Source organism: Zosterops lateralis (genome assembly GCF_965231275.1).
Source record: "Zosterops lateralis genome assembly, chromosome: 18".
NCBI lineage: Eukaryota > Metazoa > Chordata > Aves > Passeriformes > Zosteropidae > Zosterops > Zosterops lateralis.
The window spans coordinates 1,903,472-1,922,946 of record NC_139778.1 but is presented as its reverse complement, the minus strand read 5'-3'; the positions used below and the strand labels follow the sequence as shown (position 1 = coordinate 1,922,946).

General features: G+C 56.7%; 1 protein-coding gene across 1 annotated transcript; it reads left to right on the top strand.

Moving 5' to 3' along the window:
- Positions 1-2,793: 2,793 nt before the first annotated feature.
- Positions 2,794-12,280, top strand: FDXR (ferredoxin reductase; the record flags this gene model as incomplete). The annotated part of the gene is given in 12 exon segments (XM_083874731.1): positions 2,794-2,865; positions 2,867-3,013; positions 4,095-4,190; positions 5,363-5,485; positions 5,994-6,107; positions 6,601-6,702; positions 7,981-8,088; positions 8,277-8,361; positions 8,959-9,161; positions 9,453-9,624; positions 10,027-10,200; positions 10,881-12,280. Coding segments are annotated over 12 exon segments (1,527 nt in total). The 3' UTR covers positions 11,012-12,280.
- Positions 12,281-19,475: the final 7,195 nt, after the last annotated feature.

Genomic DNA, 19,475 nt, shown 5'->3' with positions numbered 1-19,475 from the left:
ACGCTTTGGGGTGGATTTCCTTTGTCACTGGGTTTTGTTGCTGGAGGAAGTCTTACTGGTATCCCGTGGTGCCCAGGGGAGGACTGGGGCAAGACCCTCACCCCGTGGGGGTGTCTGTGTTGGGGTGCCAGAGGTGGCCCCAGACCTGGTCATTGCCATGGCAAGAATCTATCAAGGGAATTATCTGCCAGAGGCAGGTGTCCAGGGCTTGGGAGACTCTCCCTGTTTAGGGAGGGTGAACTCTGCCCCCTGTGCTGCTGCCAGGGGGTGGGATGCTCACTTGGCCAGTTCAAGCCCCCTCTGGAAAGCTGTATCAAGCTTTACCAGGGTGTTCTGCTGTCCTACACCTGCAAGACCAATGACAAAGTCCACCCCAGTGTCACGGTGGGCAGCTGGCAGCAGAAAGGGCAGGTGGCCAAACTGGGACCAGTGTGGCTTCACTCTGAGCCTGGGGTTTGCTCCCTGGTTTGAGTTGTCCTCCCATCTGGGGTGGACCCTTGCAGTGCCACACTGTGGCTTCACAGGCAAATGTGTCCCACGGCACAGGGAAGCTCTGCCCTGGTCCTGGCCTGAGGCAGGGTGGCTGTTGCAGCAGGAAATCCATGGTGTCTTACTCCACTTCCCTCCACCACGGCCAGGAGCATCCTCAGATGCACTGGAGAAATGTCCCTGTGATGTGAGGCTGGAGCTGGGATGGACATGGCATCCCTCTGCAGACGATCCAGACTCAGGACAAGGAAGGGTGGCCCTGGATCCATCCAATGTGACCCGTTTGGCATCAGAGATGTTGAATTATTGATTTATCCTGGGCTGGGGCCCAGGGGCTGCTGCTGCACTGATCTGGTGGCATTGTCACCTCTATCCAGGCCCATGTGGGTCATTGATCCAGGACATTATGAAACACCCAAAGGACAAATTCCCATCCTTTGAGCAGGGGTGAGGCTGGGTCTGTAGGCAGGGGAGCAGCTGGAGGGGTATGGCCAGAGAAAATGTCCTGAATAGTCTGGGGGGTCAGAGACCCTCCCCAGTACTGACCCCCCTCAACTGAGCACCAGAGATAAATTAAGATAAATGTGACAAATTATTGGCATTCCCAGCTCCAGCAGGGGGCTGAGGGAGTATTAGAGGTGCTTTTGGTACCTCAGGCAGGGTAATCATAGCCTCACGAGTTCCTGTTTGTGGGCACAAAATGCTCTTTTGCCCTCTCCTGCTGCAAAGAGACCAGCCCCAAAATGTTCCCAAGCACTGGTTGGAGCAACAGTCTTTTTCCCAGCTGGATTTTATGGATGTTGTTTAGAGCAATGGCATCTGAAGGCAAGTGTTTGCAGGTCTCCCAGCCTCTGGGAGATGGCCTGTGATTTGGGAAATAGATGGATTATTCTCTGCCAGAACTGGTGGATATAGAAGTTAATAGGGGAAAGGGAGAATTTTGGGAAAAAAGGAGCATTCTGACACCTGTGCTTGGAACTCTCCAAATTTAAATCAACTGCTTTTGTGGATGACCTCTGTGGTGGTATTTGGAGTCTCCAGCCTCGCATCAATCAAATCCATGATTGCTGTGCTGACCTAAGGACGAGGGTTTGGTGCCATCAAAATTCCTGGTCCTTGCCACAACCCCTCTGAAGGAGAGGGTGCAGGAGGAGGCACAGAGCCAGCTGCCATTCTCAGCGTGCCTTTACAGAAAACCATCAACTCATTTCCAAGACCTGGAGAGAAAATGTGTTGGTTTTATGATCCGTATTACAACTGGCTCCTGGCTGTAAACTCCTCATGGTCTTAATTGCATTTAAAAAGCCCCGTCAAGCACTCGCCTGCGTGCTCGGGCATCTGGCCAGTTATTTAAATGTCTGCTCGGCCCTATGAGATGATTTTTCTGGCTGGTGTGTTGTGCAGGGCTGAACTGAGATGAGATGTGGTGCTCCTGCATGGGAGGCGTGAGCACCAGCATTTGAAATAAGCTGAATGATGGGGATGAAGGAGGAAATAAAGCAGAGACCATAGGAACGCTGGGGCAGGAGTTCTGTCAGCATCATTTATCCACTCTATGGCGTTAATGCTTTACCCTTTATCGAAGGATGCTGGGGGTTTCTCTTGGCAAGAACAGGGTAGCTGTGCAGCGCATGCTTAAAATCAGTCTGAGCTTTGCTTTCCCAGGTAGACCTCGGCAGCTGGTCGCTTTTTGGGCGATAAAGGGCCCAGGCAATTAGCAGCATCAGCGATGATGCTGCTGCGGGAGCGCGCCGGGTACCGCGGAGGTCTCACCATAGAGAGTGGCGGTGGGAAGGGGCCGCTCTTCCTTCCTCTCCTCTCTATGGTATCCCCTCGTTTCCGGTCAGCCGTCGTGGAAACGGCGAGCTGCCATTGGCTGGTGGGGCGGGGCCAGGCGGTGGCGGTGGGCGGGGTTATTCTAAGCAAGGCGCTGTCCCGCCTCGCGATTGGTCGGCGAGGAGGAGGGGCGGGGCCGGGCCGGTGAGGGGCGGGGCCTGGTGGCGGCAGCGGAACCGGCCTGAGGGGGCACACGTGTCCGGGACAGCCCCGGGACAGCACCGGGACACCGGGGAGCCGGAGCTGCGGGCCCCAGGGCTGCGGAAACCGCGCCCCGGGGGCTGTGAGAGGCGCGGGGCCCGGCACCCCCTGCGCGGGGTCGGGGGTCTCGTTTGTCACTCTGGAGCAGTTGACGCCCCGCCGGCCCCGGCCCGGCCGTGAGCGCCAAGGCCGCTGTCCCTGACCCCGGCGGTTCCCGCCTCCCCGGTGCGGTACATAAAGCCCGGCCCCGCTCGCTGTGCTGAGGCGATGGCCGGTGCGGCGGGACGAGCCCCGCTGGGTGGGTGTCGGGCTCCGGGGACGGGCCGTGCCGCCCCTGGCGGGTGGCGGCTCCTGTGGCCCCACGCCCTGCCTGTCCCTCTCCCCCGCAGGTCTGCGGCGGTGCCTGTCCTCGCCTGCCCCGGCGCCTCGGGTCTGCGTGGTGGGCAGCGGCCCCGCCGGCTTCTACACGGCTCAGCACATCCTCAAGGTACCGGGCTGGGGTTTGGCCGCGGGGCAGGGCGGGGATCTGCCCACCGAGAGAGGCATCTCTGCTCTCAGCAGCTTCTGGGGTGCTTTAGTGGGCTCCCGGCTCTGCTCCAGCCAGGTCGGTGTTGTTGGGGAGCTTCTTGGGGCAGCCCAGACCCCACAAAGTCCTCCTGGGCCTCTTTGGTTGGGGTAGGTACTACTGCCTTCATCCCTGCCTGCCCCTGGGCCGTCCAGTCAGGGCTTAGCTTGGTTGCTGTGAGTTCATCTCAGGTGATTTTTCTGGAATCTGCCTTGCTCAAAGTTGTTGTCACTCAGCAGGAATGACATTAACTGTGTGTTAAATGCAAATCTGTGGGATCTGCTCTCCTCCCTCCTCCTTCCCCAGCAGAACTAAGACACATGGGTGATGCTTTACCTTATGTCTGCAAATTTCAGTGCTCTGCGTGGTCAGGGCTGTTGGGAAATGAGACCTGAACCCAGAACTGGGCTGCTGGCACCCTCCAGAGATAGACCAGCTTAACACCATCATTAAACCCAACTGTGTTGTCTCTGGAAAATAGCTGTTACTAAGCCTCAGGGACAAATTTCAGGGCTGCTTAATCTCAAAAAGAGGCTGACTCAAAATACAAGATAACAAAAGCCTTGCAGCCAAACATCTGTCTAGGGCTCTGACCCTGAGGTGGCTCAGCCCAGGCCATCTCAGGGCATGGGGCATCTCTGCTGGGGACTGGGAGATGTCTGGCAGGTCCCCCAGCACCCAGGGTGCTGCACTGGGGGCTCTCTGATCAGTCCCCCGGGTACTGGATACCCACCAGGTTAGTGTAGGAAAGGAGCTCAGGGCTGGGTAGGGAGATGGAGCCCCATAAAATTGACTTGATGGTGGTTGGGGTCACTCTGTGCTACATCTTGTGGTCTGAGCTGGCAGTTAGAGGTGCAGCATCATGGAAAAGTCTGAGAGAGGCTGTTTCAGGCTTGCTGCAGCCCAGCCTCCTGCCCTGTATTTCCCCCAGCTGCAGACAAATGTTGCTGGGCTCCTGTGGCCTTTCTGTCCTCATCCTGACTGTGACTTTCCTCTCCCACAGCACCATGGCGGGGCCCTGGTGGACATCTACGAGAAGCTGCCTGTTCCCTTCGGGCTCGTCCGTTTTGGGGTGGCCCCAGACCACCCTGAGGTGAAGGTTGGTGCTGCCTCCCTGCCCTTGCCTGTGTAGTTGACAGTGATGGGTGCTGGTCACTGTCCCTCCTGGTGCCTCGGGCTCTCTGTGACATGGAGCTGTCACACCAGAGAGGTCCAGAGCTCCTCATTGTCCATGCCCAGGCCACAGATGGGTGACATGGGACACGTGGCATTAAGGGCTCTGCACAGCCTGGGCCTTGTGATGGGGAGTGCTGCTCCTGGTGCTGGTCAGCTCAGCCTAGAGCAAGGCCAAGGAGCATGGATGGGTTTCTTTGTCCCTGGACACTTTATGCCAGCAAGATCTCACCTGCTCATTGCTGCTGCTGTTTGCCCCTCCATCAGTACCAATTCTGGGAACACACAGATCTCCTCATGTGGAGGTGGGTTGTAGGTGCTCTCCTGGGCAATGAAAAGTTAAACCAAGGATGTCCCAACCATTTTGCTTTGCCTGGTAGTGAGTTGTACCCAGGAGTATCTGCTCTATCTGAGCTGGAGTGGACGTGGTTGGAAGTGTAGGACACAGGAGATCCAGACACAGCAATGTCTTGCAATGGTTCCTCTAATCCCTGGAGATCCTAAGACAAAAATGCCTGGATCCCTTTGTGTGAGGGGGGGAATAGACAGACTGCAGACACTGCCCCAGCTGTTATGGTGGTGTCTGTCCTGTCCCCAGCTGAGTCCATCTGGAGCTGCAGGGCTGGGAGTGGTGGTTTTGCTGTGTAACCCTGATCACTTAGAAGAAAAAGGTCTGGATGCCATCCTGCCCTGTATCCTCTCTTGAGGAAGTGGCTTTCAGGAAGGGTTGAAATGAGATGCTGGCAGAGGGGGCCAGGTGGGCTGCAAACCCCACTTTTGGGAAGGAGTTTTCCCTTGCAGTGGGGTTTATTCTGAGGGGCTGAATGTACTGGAAAGATCCTGTTCTCCCCAGGTGGGTGCAAAATATAGACTTTTCCTTTCACAAAGGGTGGTGGAGAGAGAGTGCCAAGTCACAGCTGTGCTTATCTCCCTGCGAGTTATCTCTGGCCGTTGGTAGATAAGAGTCTCAGAATAACTTGACTGGGATGAGGCGGTGCAGCATCTCAAGGCTGGAGGGGACGAGCACAGGGATCTCCTGTCAGCAGCAGGCCTTGGCCCTGGCTGTGGGATGTAACTGCAGGTCTGTGCTCTCTGCAGAACGTGACCAACACCTTCACTCAGACGGCGCGCTCGGAGCGCTGCGCCTACTACGGGAACGTCACCGTGGGGAGGGACGTGACAGTGCCGGAGCTGCAGCAGGCCTACCACGCCGTGGTCCTGGTGGGTACCCACTGCCTCACTGCCCCAGCTGTCCTGGGGAAGGGCTGCAGGGTTATTCTCCACTGGGATCTTGGGAAGAGTGTTTGGGTGAGGTGCTTCTGGGTGCCTTGTTGCCGTGGGAAACTTTTCCCAGCCTTGGGACAGCTCAGATGCTCCAAGACTTGTCCAAAGCCTGTGCAGAGGGTGTGTGCTGGGGCTTGGCATCAAGTGCAGGTCTCTGAATCCTCTCCCTGTGCTGGCCAGTGCTTATTTTAGCCTGCCATGGATTTGTCCTTGCTGCTCAGTCCTCAGCTTGTCATGCTCTGCCTTGGACCAAGGACGTTAAATCTGGCTCTGGAGCCGAGGATGATGAGGTGGATGAAGCCCCTGTGCTTGGGCTGTGTTTAGCCCTTCTGTTGAGTATCACAGCCATGCAGTGACCCTGGCAGCAGCTGGAAGGGGAGATTTGTGTTTTGGTGTCAAACCCTGCACACAGTGACATCTCTGACTCTGTCTGCTCCTTCCTCAGAGTTATGGTGCTGAAGACAACCGTGTCCTGGGGATCCCAGGGGAGAACCTCCCTGGTGTTTACACAGCCCGAGCCTTTGTGGGCTGGTACAACGGGCTGCCCGAGAACCGGGACGTGAGTACGGCCCTGTGCTTCCCTGCCCTTCCTCCCATCCCTCTTCCCATCCCACTGCAGGCTTTCAGCTCCAGATTAAGTCCTGAAAGGCCTGCAATTGGAAAAGATTAGCAGGAGCCATGTTAAATCCTTCTTAGATGGTACAAATGTGAACAATTTGCACATCAGTGAGAGTGGATTAGCTGGCTGTGCACGTTGGCAGCACATTTTGGCAGGGCCAGATGGGGACCTGTAGGGGTGGTGCCCTGTTTCCTGAGGAGCCTTTTTGGCCAAAACAGCTCCTGCTCCTAGGAGAGCAGGAAAGGTGGGAAGAGGGATTGTCTGGGGTGCCTGGAGCTGCTGTGTCTGCTTGGGGAAGAGGCTGGTGTGGAGTTTCCCAATCTGCATCTTCTCTTTTAAGGGCAAAGCAGGGTGGAAGGGGATTTGGGTGGTGGGAGCGGGTCTGAAGGGCTGGACATTGTGGATTCAGTCACAGCTGGGTCTCTCCCCACAGCTAAAGCCTGACCTGAGCTGTGAGACAGCGCTGATTCTGGGTCATGGCAACGTGGCACTGGACATTGCCCGGATCCTGCTGTCCCCACTGCAGCTCCTCAGGGTGAGTGATGGGTGCTCTGCACCATGAGGACAGTCCAGGCCCCAAATTCCCTCCCTGCTGGGTGGCTGCTGGCTCCCACCCATCTTGGACAAAACCTCAGACTCCTCTGTATTCAGGATCTTTCCCCCCAGGGAAGGCTGCTGCCTGTTGGGTGCACCCATGGGTTCACAGTCTGTAGGGAGTGATCCGAGGCTGTGGCTGTGACTTGAGTGATGCTGCTGAGCCCTCTGGATTGCTCTGCTGGCATCCAGAAAGTTGGAAATCCAGCATCATCCTTTGCTTTCCTATGAGAAGCAAAAGAGGAGCCACTTTCACTCTTCTGCCACCAAACCAGAAACTTCTGTCGGGGTTTATCTTTTTCAGCTAGAGCTGAGGGCAGCAGCCTGGTTTGAGCTGGTGGCACTGGGCAGACTGGTGGACCTCATCCCTACAGGCAGCTGGGAGCTGGTGTGCACCAGCTGCTCCATACAGCTGCTGCCCCAGATGTTGGCAGCAAAGGCTTTCCCTCTGGGAGAAATGCCATGAGCTTTGTTACAGCTGTGCAACAACTTCCTGTATTAATATCTAAATTAAATTTTAAAAAACCCCAAACTTGAAGGCACTGCCAACCAGTGACTAAAGCCAGCTGGGAGCAGTGCTGCAAAAACATGACACTGGTGTAAGTGCCAGGGTGGGCACGTAGTTCCCTTATAGGAATATTGGTCTGGATTGGTTTATCCTGGTTACCTTATGTTTCTCTTGTTTTCTCTGGAAAACATCGTTCAGTCTAGATAAACACATGATTGAAACACAGCACAGGATTTCTGTGAGGTGCCAACACCAGGGTGAGGCCTGGCCATGCCTGTGCTTGTGCTGGAGCTGCCTGGGGCAGGCAGGTGGTGATTTGAGCTGTGGTTTGCAGCAGGTCTCATCCAGAGCCTGTATATCCTGAGCTGGGAAGTTCCCCCACAGCATCTGCAGGCACTCAGAATGGAGCTCCCTGGAAGGCTTTGCTCTGTTAGCCCCAAGGTGAACCTGCTGGGTGGATCCCCCGAGGCAGTCACGGGGTGCTGGCTCGTTACCTCTGGTGCATTATGGCCTCGGAAAGAACATTCAGTGATGAGGGACCAGCTGTGCAAATAGCTCTGTGCAAAGGGAGATGACTTGTTTCCCATCCTCACCCAGGCTCTCTGCATGCACAGCCAGCTTTTCTGCTGATTTTTCACCTTCAGAGGCTGTGCCTTCCCCCAACTCCCTCCAGATCTGCCCTCGTCCCACTCTGCCGTCTCTGTTTTGCAGAAGACAGACATCACTGACAGCTCCCTGGCAGCTCTTGCCTGCAGCAAGGTGAAGCGTGTCTGGCTGGTTGGGAGGAGGGGACCTCTTCAAGTCGCTTTCACCATCAAGGTGAGGCTGGAGGTGCTGCTGTTTCCCAGAGTTGAGCCCCAAACTGCCTGTCCCTGGTGGGGAGAGGTGGTTTGGGGGTGAGTGTGGATCCTGGGCATCCTCCTTCCTGCACCCATTTCCTGGCTCCTCGGGCTCTGGGGCTGTCCTCTCTCTGCTGGAGGTGACATTTTCCTGCCCACAATTCCCAGGAGCTGCGGGAGATGATAAACCTGCCTGGTGCCAGACCTGTGCTGGACCCTGCCGACTTCACAGGCCTTGAAAGTGCTGTCAAAGGTGAGGGAAGTCTGCCATGCCCCTCCAGACAGGGACTCACCTTGGCAGGCAAGCAAGCAGGAGTGATCTGCAGGTGCCCAGAGTGTACAACAGAGAAACTCTTGTCCTGTACCTAATGCCTGCCTCGTGAAGGCTCAGTTACCATGGACTGTCACATCCTCAGAGTGCCAGGAGGCACCAAGACAAGTGCAGCCACCCAGCACTTAAAATCTGAGTGATGAGGGCAGGAGACTCAGGAGGGCTGAGGAAACCTTGCAGGGGAGATCCCAAGGCTGTTGATTTAAGAGCTTTCTATAGACCTCAAAAGAAAACACTGAGTTCAAGGGTGTCGAGAGACCTGCTCTTCTCCACAGGCTGCTGCCTCCAAGCACCAGCAAGACAGGAAATTGCAGACTTTGATTTGTGTGTCCCACTGGCCTCAAGCCTCAGGAGGTCTCCTGGTCACTTTGACTTGCAGTTTGTCATCTCAAAGGTGTCGGGCCCCCACTGACATGACAGACTCACATGCTGACACTGCCCTGACGTGGCCTTGGCCCAGTGCTGTGTCCCCAGGGGCTTTTGCTCATTCCTGTTGTGAAGATTTCTGTCTTTTCCTAGATGCTCCCAGGCCCAGGAAGCGGCTGACTGAGCTGATGATCAAAACAGCCCTGGAGAAGCCAGTGGAGGTGCAGGCAGCAGCAGCAGGGGCAGCAGCCCCCAGGGAGTGGGGGCTGAAATTCCAGCGCAGCCCCCAGGAAGTGCTGCCCAGCGCTGATGGGAGGAGGGCGAGGGGCGTCCGCCTGGCCCTGACCCGCCTGGAGGTACTTGGGGGGCTGGGGTGGAGCAGGACACTGTTGCATCCCTTGGGAATCTCTCCAAAGACAATTCTGTGTTCCCTGTTTGGCTGGAGTGGCCTCTGGCAGGCTCTGAGGGAATCTGGTACGAAAGAGCTTCTGGTACCACTAAGAGTTTTTCCAAAGGGAGCTTTTTTCCTGATCCTGTAGCAGAATGGCCTTTAGCAAATACCCAGGGGTCAAAGAAGCCAAAGGGGACTGGAGGGGGCTCTGCAGTGGTGACTGTGGTGGCCAGCAGCCTTTTCCTCCCTCTCTCAGGGCTCAGGTGACTCTGCCAAAGCCATTCCCACTGGAGCTGTGGAGGAGCTGGAGTGTGGGCTGGTGCTCAGCAGCATTGGCTACCGGAGCCTGCCCCTGGACCCGGCCGTGCCCTTCGACAGCCAGCGCGGGGTCATCCCCAACAGCTCGGGCAGAGTGCAGGGTGTGCCAGGTCTGTATCCCCAGGGACCTGCATGGACATGCTGAGCACAGCTGGGGGGTTGGGGGCTTTGGGGTGGGAAGTTCATTCACCAAGGGCATGGACATTGCACACCTTGGAGAGTGGAAACTGAGGAAATGAGCAGCCTCTATCAGGGGTTAAGATGCTGGCCAGTCTCCATCTCTTTTTAGGGTTGTCTAGTTTAGCATGGGGGTTTTACTGCATCCTGTTACTAAAATGACACAGCCCACACAGCTGCTCAAGTGCAGATCTGTATGTACACAAACTCCTGCCACAGCATTATCTAAGGGTCTGTTCACACCACCAAGGTGGGGAACAGGGCAAGGACTTGCAGCCAGAAGGGTCCAAGGCCATGTGCTGACCCCAGCCTTGCTGCTCCATGTGCCCCTCCAGGTCTGTACTGCAGCGGGTGGGTGAAGAGAGGACCCACAGGTGTGATCATCACCACCATGAACGACAGCTTTGACACTGCCCAGTCGGTGCTGGAGGATCTCCAGGGGGGTGTGCTGGATATATCCCCCTGCAGAGAAGGCTTCAGGCTTGTGGAGAGCATCCTGCGCAGCCGAGGTCAGTGTGAGGCTTGGTAGCAGCCAGCAGGAGGGTTCAACACAGCCAAACTCCTCCTGGATCTGTGAGGGAGCAGAGTCTGAACTATGGGAATGGATTTTTCTGCTGTTTCGATGTTCCAGAGCCCAGGGAGAACAGGACTTGAATTCTCTCAAATATGTGTGTCATTGCTGAGGTTAATGACCACTTTCTGGGAAGGGCCATTAAAAGCAGCACAGACCTTGGGTAAAATGTCACTGTCAGCTGCCGAGACAGTGAGCTATTGCTCTTGAGTGGTTTTCCTAGTAATCCTTCCAAGCAAGTTAGGGGAAAGATTAAAATGCCCAGGAGGGTAATTCGCTGTAGCTGTGTTTAAAGACATTCAATTAAAGTGTGTGTGTGTGTTTTGCCTCTTAAACTGTCTGAGGTTTAACAGTGAAGTGGAAGCATTTTGTCCTGAGGTGGTTTGTGCTCACTGTTGTTACGGCTCGCAAAGGTCTGACTGATCTGAGCCGACTGGAACCTGCCACCCCTCTCCTTGTGGTGTTAGAAATTATTTCTCCTTTGCAAGGCTGAGCTCTGACACTGTGTCAGAAAAGGGCAGGTTTTCTGCCATGTCAGGGCCCTACCAATGGGGAGGTGAGGCTGAACTTGTTCTCACCTGGTTAAGTTCTCTCTCCTGTCTCCTACCATCACCCCAGGAGTCCGTCCTGTTTCCTTCTCGGACTGGGAGAAGATTGATGCTGCTGAAGTGGCGAGAGGCAAAGCTGCTGGAAAACCCCGGGAGAAGATCGTGGATCCTGAGGAGATGCTGCAGATCATTGGTCACTAAAGCAGCAGTGCTGGGAATGTGGCACTGCTCCCGTGGTACCATCCTGAGGCAACACCAGTGGGTCAGAGCAGAGACTGGGAGCACAGGGCTCGTGTCTGGTGGTGGCTCTGGAGGGGTGTGTGACACCTGAACTCTGGGTTCCCAAAGTCTCAAGACCTGAGGCTGCTGGCTGGCCCCACATCCCTGCAGCCAGCTGCCATTCCTGGGGGTGATTCTTGTCTGTCTTTGAAGCATTAATGAATCATGAAGTGCAGGTGAGGTGACTCCTGGCCAGTCATTTCCCCATAGCAAGTTGCATGGAGAAGCTTCCCTGTGTCTGGCTGCCTCCCCTTTAAGCCACAAGCCAAATGGCTTTGTTGCCTTGTCATTGATGCCAGAGCAGGCATCTTTTAATAATGATTGTTTTTTTTAAATAAATCCTTCCAGGGAAGCCAAAATGGACCTGCAACTTGAGTCTGGTTTCTTTGTCAGCCACTGCCTTAACCTCGGAGCAGCCCCAAAGTGCTGCAGCTCCTGTGACGTCTCAAGGCAAGGCAGTTCCGGGTGCTCTCCACTTGTGAGCTCTACACAAGCAGAAAAGGGCATTAATTTGCCTTCTGCTTCCCACAGTTAAATCCCAGGAGAGCCTGGGATTTTTATGGGGTAGATTGGGATAACAGCCATGTAATTGCCTTGTTCCGGATCATGAGGGATCCTCTGTCCATTGATACCTGCCAGTGGCGACTGGTGCAAGCAGTGCCTTGAGCTCTTTCACTGGTGGGGTTATTTATTTTTTTTTTTGGCCTGTGTGTTTTGAAGCTTATTAAATGCTTCTCTTAGCCCAGATTGCCTATGGTGACGGTGTCAGGTTTTAAGCCAGATTACAAGCCGTGAGCTGCAATCTCCTCTTTATCCGTGGCGCAGGGGCAGCGTCAGCAGGGCCCCTTCCCTCGCTGTCCCCGACCCCCCCGTGCTCCCTGCCAGAGCACTGCAGGATTGCAGCCCCTCCTCCCTGTCTGTGGAAATGGTGACAGTGGCTCTGTGATGGAGGCAGAGGAGAAATCGAGCCAGGGCAAGCTCCACCTCAGCTCAGCACTCTCACGGCAGAGGACTTGCCCACAGGGCACTGTTCTCCCACCTCATCTCTGTCTCGACTCAAGGAAGGGAGATCTCTGACTTCTCCCAATTTTTTCCCTTTTTCTCTCTCATCCTTTTCTATTTAAATCTCATTTGAAAGCTCATTAAGATACTCAGGAAATGTGATAATGGGAACTCGTACTCAAACGAGCAATAAAGCTTTTGTGGAACAGCTGTTTGTGTGATGTGGCTCTCCTTACGTCTTGTGGCTGATGCAGTCCTGATGCTGAACTCTCAAACAGGAGATTACATCAATGCTGGGTTCCGAGGTGAATCAGAGCTTTGGGAAGGGGGGTGTGGAGCCAAGGGGGGCTGCACCTCCCACAGGGAGCAGCAGTTCAGGTTGGCAGCCCAGCCAGGACTGTGATGGCAGAGGGGTTGTTGTGGCTGCATCAAATCTGAAGGTTTTGGGAAGAGAGGAGATGGATCCTCCCCAGGATTTCCCTCCACATCGCCTTGAAGGTTGATGCCAGGGTGCTTTTGTAGCTGTGGTAAAGGCCACTGTGCTTGTGCTGAGCCTGGCACATGGCTGTTCCCAAACTGAGGAGGCTTCAGGGTAGTTTCTGGGCTGTGATAACAGATTAACAGGAGTGTCTGTCCTTGCTGAGCTCAGTGACTTTGCTCAACCCTGAACTTGGCCAAGGCCCTGGGGTTAACGCTGGTGTGTGGGAAAACCAAGGGATGGTGAAGGTCAGTGAAGGGCAGGGACAGGGGACTGAGCCTCACGGGCAGAGAGAGGATGGTTACAATCATGTAAATTCCCACTCAACACTTCCAGCTCCTTTTCCTCTGCTGCTTACACCCCCAAGCCCCAGCCCCATGTCCCGGTTTCTTCTGCCTCCCCATGGCTGTCCCTGCTCTCCATCCTCCTCGGGGCGCTGGGGTGATCCAGCACAGCAGAGGTCCCTGTCCCCAGCCGTCGGGTCGTTAGGTGGCGCTGGGAGCCCGCACGGGGAGCCGGGCGGGGATGGGGACTGGCCCCCTGGCCCGGGCAGCCTGGGGTGCCCTCGCAGCCTTCTGCTCTCATTCGGGGTCTGCTTTGTGGCAGAATAGCCTCGTGTCTGCCCCAGGCGTGTCCCCCCCGCGGAGGTGCAGGAGGGCAGCCTGGCCGGGCAGCCATCCCCTCCCCTGCCACAGGAGCAGCTCCGAGGTCATTCCTGGAGCAGGTGAGGAGCTGGGAAGGGGATGCTGTGAGTGACACCCGTCTGCTGTTGGAAAGACGCCTGAAACATTGAAAGTCGCCTCTGCCGGCTCTGCATGTGGATTGCCCTGCTTGGATGAGTTATGGCTCAGCTTAGCTCTAATGAGGCTGCATAAAGCTGCTGGAGGTCAGCATGTGGTGAGCGATGGCCGGGAGAGTGGCTGGACATGGCTCCCTGCTCCACGCTCTCCTTGCTGTCCCCTGTGTGCCTCTCTGCAGGGCAGCTGGGCTGGCCTGGGCCCGAGCTTGTCACACTGTGGGCTCATGGCATGGTTCCATTTGGGTCTTTGCAAATTCATGTTGCTGCTTTGCACTGCCGTGCCTCAGTTTCCCTGTCTGAAGACTGTCCAGACAAGCTCTTTGGGCTGCTCATGGGCTCCTGCCTTGGCAGAGCAGGTCTGGCACATCCCAGAAGCTCTTGTTGATGCTTTATTTTTCCAATCACTCCCAGAGGACAAGTGCAGATCTCTCACTGGCTTTGCTAGTTGACTGCCTGCTGAAGTTGGCCTTTTCCAATGAGCATTTAGAGCCCACAAAGAAGGAGCTTTCCTGTGCTCTGGAATAAAGGGAAAACCAGCTTGAGTTGGATCTCTGGCCTGGCACTGAGGAGCTGTGTTTCTGTTTAAAAGCCAGCTCGCTCGACCAGAAAAATGGTTGAAAAGTCTTTTCCCCAGCGTGGCTAATACCCGATTTTCCAGCCCCATCCCGTGGTGCAGAAGCGGTGTCTGGCCCCTCGCCGCAGAATAACCGAATTGCGGTACCCGCTGCCGGAGCCTGGGCGAGCCCGTCTGCGCCGGGGCCTCGCCGGGAACAGATGGCTCCGGAGAGTGCTGACTTCAGCGCCTTGGCTGAGCACAGCTCCGGCACCTGCCTCAGCCCACCCTCACTGCGGGCTCTCCCAGGCACATCCCTCATGTGCTCTTCCCCTCCAGATCCATCCCCACTCTTGGGCAAGGATGGAGAACATGTTGGCAAGCCAAGCTCTGGGGTCACTGGGGTGGGACACCAGCCCCACTGTGCCCACAAAGCCACTTCACTCAAGGGACAACGTCATCCCTTCTCCCAGAGGACCCCAAGCACGCCCTTGACTCCAGACCCACCACAGGCTCATGGTTCCCACGCCCAATCTTACAGATCCAGCCTTGCCAGGGTTCTGCACTTGCCAAAGCCTTGCTCATGGTTGAAGGGTTGTGTAGGGTCAGGTAGTGGTGCTGCAAGTCCAGATGTTTTCCCTCTGCTTGGGATGAATGACTTTGGAAATTGGGACTGCATGAGCCCATTTCCCAAGGTCAAAAGAGGAACAGAGGTGTAGGAGATGCAGATTCCAGGCAGCTGTTTCCAGGAGTTATTTAGGGATACAACAGCAGCAAATGAAGTTGTTGGCGGATGATGGCTGGTTATGCCCCAGAAATAAGTGATTTCCTTCCTTTCTTCCTGGGAAATTTCCATTTCCAGCAGCTTTGTCTGCCTCATCCCCAACTCTGGGGCAGCTCTGCAGGCACACACCACCCCAGGGGGAGGAATTATCCCTGCAGGGATAAAACCATCCCCGTTTATTTTTTGCTCCCTTAATTACAGTGAGGGCAGGACACGGTGGCAGCAGAGCAGAGCTGTGCCAGGCTGGAGCTGCACAGGATCTGTGCCAGGTGTGCACCATACACAGCACCATCCCCTGACTTCTGTCCCACCTTGCTCCTTGCTCCACTCTCTGCCTTGATTGTTTTTGTGGCTCTTGGGATCCAAGATACCAGCCACCTCTGTGTGATTATTGAAGCACTGAAGCCCTGAATTCTCTGGGGGATGGAGCAGATGAGGGAGGTGTGGAAGGAGGGGTGGCCCTGTCAGCTCAAGGTGGCATAGGGTGGAGGAAGAGGATCTACAGCTTAAGTGAGACCCAACAGGATAGTGACAGGAATAAGAGCACCTGGGCTCAGACCTTCTTAATTTTTGGCCAGGCTTCTTGGGAAGGAGGGGTTGGCAGACAGCAGGAAGCATTGGGATGGATGCAGGACTGGGATGAGTGCAGGGTGTAGGTCCATGGCCGAATCTCACATGTCACAGGTGTCACCTGCAAGACTCAGCTCTGCCAGAGGGACCTGTGGGCATCTGATGTCAGATACCATTAGTGGGATGCAGAGGCCTGTGGGGACAGCCCAAGAGGGCTGTGTCACCCAGATGCCACCCTGCCTTTCCAGGGACAGCTCTGGCTTTGTGCTGGCAGTGCACAGATGCAGGTCCTCTCCTTCCCCAAGTCCTGGTCTAGGGCACAGGTGAGAAACCTTACACTGATCTTCTCCTAGGAACAGGAGGCTGATGCTGGGGTTTGCCTTGCAGAGCTGGAGATACCAGACCCTTGGTGTGCTGCTCTCCTGGCTGGGGTTGGTGCTTTGAATAAAGTCTGGGGTGCAAGTTTATGCTGGAGGTGGGAGCTCCCGGGAGCTCTGCAAGGCTGGAGTTCTGGGGGAGCCAGAATGGAGGGGGCTGGGGCAGGATGTGGGGCTTTACCCCAGTTTAGGATGTGAGATGCCAGTGGGGTTGCAGTGGGCTCTGAGGAGTCTGCATGGAGCCCAGGGCACTTCTCTGACTGGTGTTGGCCTGTATGGGCCAGTGCAAACCTGGATAAACATCAGGGTCCCAACACGGCCCTTCCACATTCCCCTTGCTTCCCTGGCCTGGCTGCCAGCGAGCTCTTCCCTGCAGGAGGTGGCTGCACACCAGGAGCTGTTGGAGCACCGTGCCTTGCATTTATCAACCTGCTTACAGAGCCTCCTGCAAGAGGAGATGCCAGGGAAAGGCAACGAGGCGATGGAGAATCTGGCTGAGCTCCCTTTGCTGGGACTGTGCCATGGTTAAGGGACCAGCTGGGGTGCTGAGGGTCACAACTGGGCCACCACCACAGCAGTGGGGAGGAGGAGGAGGAGGATGAAGGTGGGGAAAGGCACTTTGTGTCTGTGCTGTCCCCACCCAGCCCAGAAAGCTGGGCAAAGACGGCACAGCATCCCCTGAGCGAGTGGCACTGAGGGGCTGGGGAAGCAAGAGGAAAAGTGAAGCTGCATTTCCTGGGCTTGTGGGCTTCATCCTGGGGTGCCACTGGTCTTCTGTTTCACCCTGGACTTTGTAGCCATCAGGACACTTTTTTTTTTTTTTTTTTTTTTTCTTTTTTTTTTTTTGTTTTGTTTGTTTGTTTGTTTGTTTGTTTGTTTTGTTTTGTTTTGTTTTGTTTTGTTTTTTAGATGTAGAAAGGACTTCAGGGATTTAAATGCACAAGTCAATTTTTTTGATTATGCAGAACACATGCAGCCCCCACAAGCTGCATCATGTCTGGTAACCCAGACCCAGCAGCAGGTTGGATTTGGGAATTCAGTGCCTTCTCCCAAAGAAAAAATAAATCTTGAGGGTTTTGTTTTTTAAGACATTGATGGACTTTGCCAGGAAAAGTGCAAAACTGCAGTTGGGTTCTCAGGGCAGTGGCTAACTGTGAGCCATTGGACCCAAGTGAGAGGAGATGTGGCTGGGGGGACTGGCATGAGGGTGTCACCAGCAGTCCTTGCCCTCCACTGCTTGTCTCCACTGCAGACACCTCCCAGCTGTGCCCAGCTGTGCACCAGACCTGGGGTTGTGTCTGTCTCATGTGTGGGGATTGGGCTGTGATGGGGAATAAATGCCCATGGGATGGGGATGCTGGGGGGTCATGGATGTGAGGGTGGAGATGGGTGTTGTCCCAAGTGTGGGGTTGCTGTGCCCCCCTCAATCCACCTGGAAGCTCTGCTGGGAAATATCTGTGAGCCAAGACCCTCTGAGGGATCCAGTCCAGGGAGCAGCCAGTGCTGGGAGAGATAAACGAAGACCCTGAGCTGCTGGAGGAGTAATAAAAGTATGGAAACAGCTCAGTGCTTCTATGCCAGCCCCGAAGGACCAGATCCCTGAAAAGCTGGTCCCACAGCCCTGTCACACTGGATCACGAAGGCAGCAGAAAGGGTTAAATGCAGCCACTGCCTCCTTCAATGTTAAACCCAAGACTGGCCCTTTTGTCGACCTGGGAGAAGAATTTGAGGTATTGAGGACCTGTTGCCAACCCTTAAATCTCTTTGGGCAAGAGAGTGGACAGTGCTGCCAGAATCAGGCAGAGGTGAGCCCGAGTTTGGAGGAGCAGGACACGGCCAGCAGGTACCCAGGACAGGATAATCCTGCATCCCCCATTGCCTTTGCACTGCAGCAGCCTCAGAGATTTGGCTGAGCCCTCCCGCAGAGAGAGGAGAGAGTGAGTGCTGCTTTACAGGGATTAAAATGTAGCCTTAGATGCATTTTTATTTTTTTGGCACCTCTTCCACCCCCAAGGTGGGTGCCCAAAGGCACCCACAGCACCTGGGCAGAGGGGCAGAAGGTGGCCAGGCTGTCTTTGGGACCAGGGATGGTGTGTGGAGCTCCTGCATCAGGCAACTCGTGGCTAAGCACAGACAGAAGATTTTTAGGCAAGTTGAAACCTCTCTGGAAACGGCCTCTCCAAGCCCAGCAGCCACACGGAGGCTGTTGCAGGTGTCTGCAGCGCCAGCCTGGGTGGCAGACACCCAGCAACCCATTTTGGTAGCCAGGCATCTGTCCCTGGGGAGGCAGAAGGGCCGTGCCTGGGCACGGGCACTGCTGGCCCCCGGCTCTGGTGGGGAGGGCAGGGGCTCCTGGGGTGATGCCCAGGGGTTTGGTGCCTCTGAGCTGGGACATGGGGAGGTTTGGGAGAATCTGCCCCACACAGCGGGGTCTGAGCTGGGCTCTAACTCCTGCCAGGTCCTGCCAGAGCCGTAGTCCCTTTGCCCGCAGCCACTGCCTCATTCTGGGGCAGAGTGGGCACCAGCCAGGGACAAGGGAGCCCCAGCAGGGCCCTGCCGTGTCCCCCCTTCCTTTACTGTATCTCTCCCCTTTTCTACCCCCCCTTCCCCCTTCCCCCAGTCTGTCTTGCTCTAAACCAGTGCTGCGGGATCAGCTGATGCTTTAATACTGGCCCTGGCGACAGCTGGAGGATGCTGCTGCCTCCGGGGGCTTTGTTCAGTGTCATCCCCCTCCCTGTGACCGGTGGGGACCCTGGGGCCGTCCTGCACCGCCTGGGGGGCACCGTGGTGGGCAGCGGGTCAGTGCCCACCAGTCCAGCCAGCAAAGGGATGGAAGACACGGGCGGGAGGGAGGGAGTGAGTGCAACCGCATTCCTCCAGCCTCACCGGGGCTAGGGCCGGGCACTGCCCACACAGGGAGTCTGGGCCGTTTTGCCATGGCTTTTCCCTCCTGGAGATGGAGGAGAGGGGAGAGGAAAGGAGAGGGGAGAAGGGAAGGAGAGGGGAGAAGGGAAGGAGAGGGGAGAAGGGAAGGAGAGGGGAGAAGGGAAGGAGAGGGTCTTGCCCCCTTCTGTCTCCTGGTGCCAGGAGAGGCGGGAGGTTTCTGGAGGAGGGAGGGCTGCCTGTCCCCCGTTCCCCCCCCCCCTCCACCGGGGCTGGCGGCCAGCCCCGAAGTTGCGGCGAGGCGGGAGGACACACGTCCTGTCCTTCCACCGCCCCCGGGCTCCCCCCAGCTCCATCCCCGCATCCCTCCCCCGCCGCTCGCGGCCGTCCCGCCCGGGCAGCGCCGCCGCTCCGGGCCGGGGGGAGATGGCTGCCGGGGCTCGGAGCTCGCCGAGACACCTGCTGCCACCGGGCCCCCCCCCGTGCGGCCCCGCTCCGCTCCCTCCTTCCCCGGCTCCCGTCGCTGCCTCCAGCCGCCGCTGCAGAGCCGCCGCCGCCGCCGCCGCCGCCAAGGACGAGCCGGGACCGACGGCGGCCGCTGTCACCCCCCGGCGGGGCCCGAGCCTGCCCCGGGGGGCGGCCCCGCGGGGGGAGAAGCTTTGGGAGGGCCGAGCCCCCGGTGGGACGAGCCCCGCCGGGGCCGCGGGGGATGTAGGCACCGAGCAGCGCCGGTCCCGTAAGTACCGGGCGGGCCGGGGGCACCGCGGGCTCCTCCGCCGCCCCGCCAGCAACTTTTATAGGGATAAGGCAGTTTATTTATTTTTTTTTTTTTCCTGGGGTGGGGGCTTTCCCCGCCTGGCTTTCCCTAGCCCAGCTCCCCCCGCATCCCCGGAGCTCCCGTTCCCAGCCCGGCCGCGGGACGGGAATGAGCCCCAGCCCC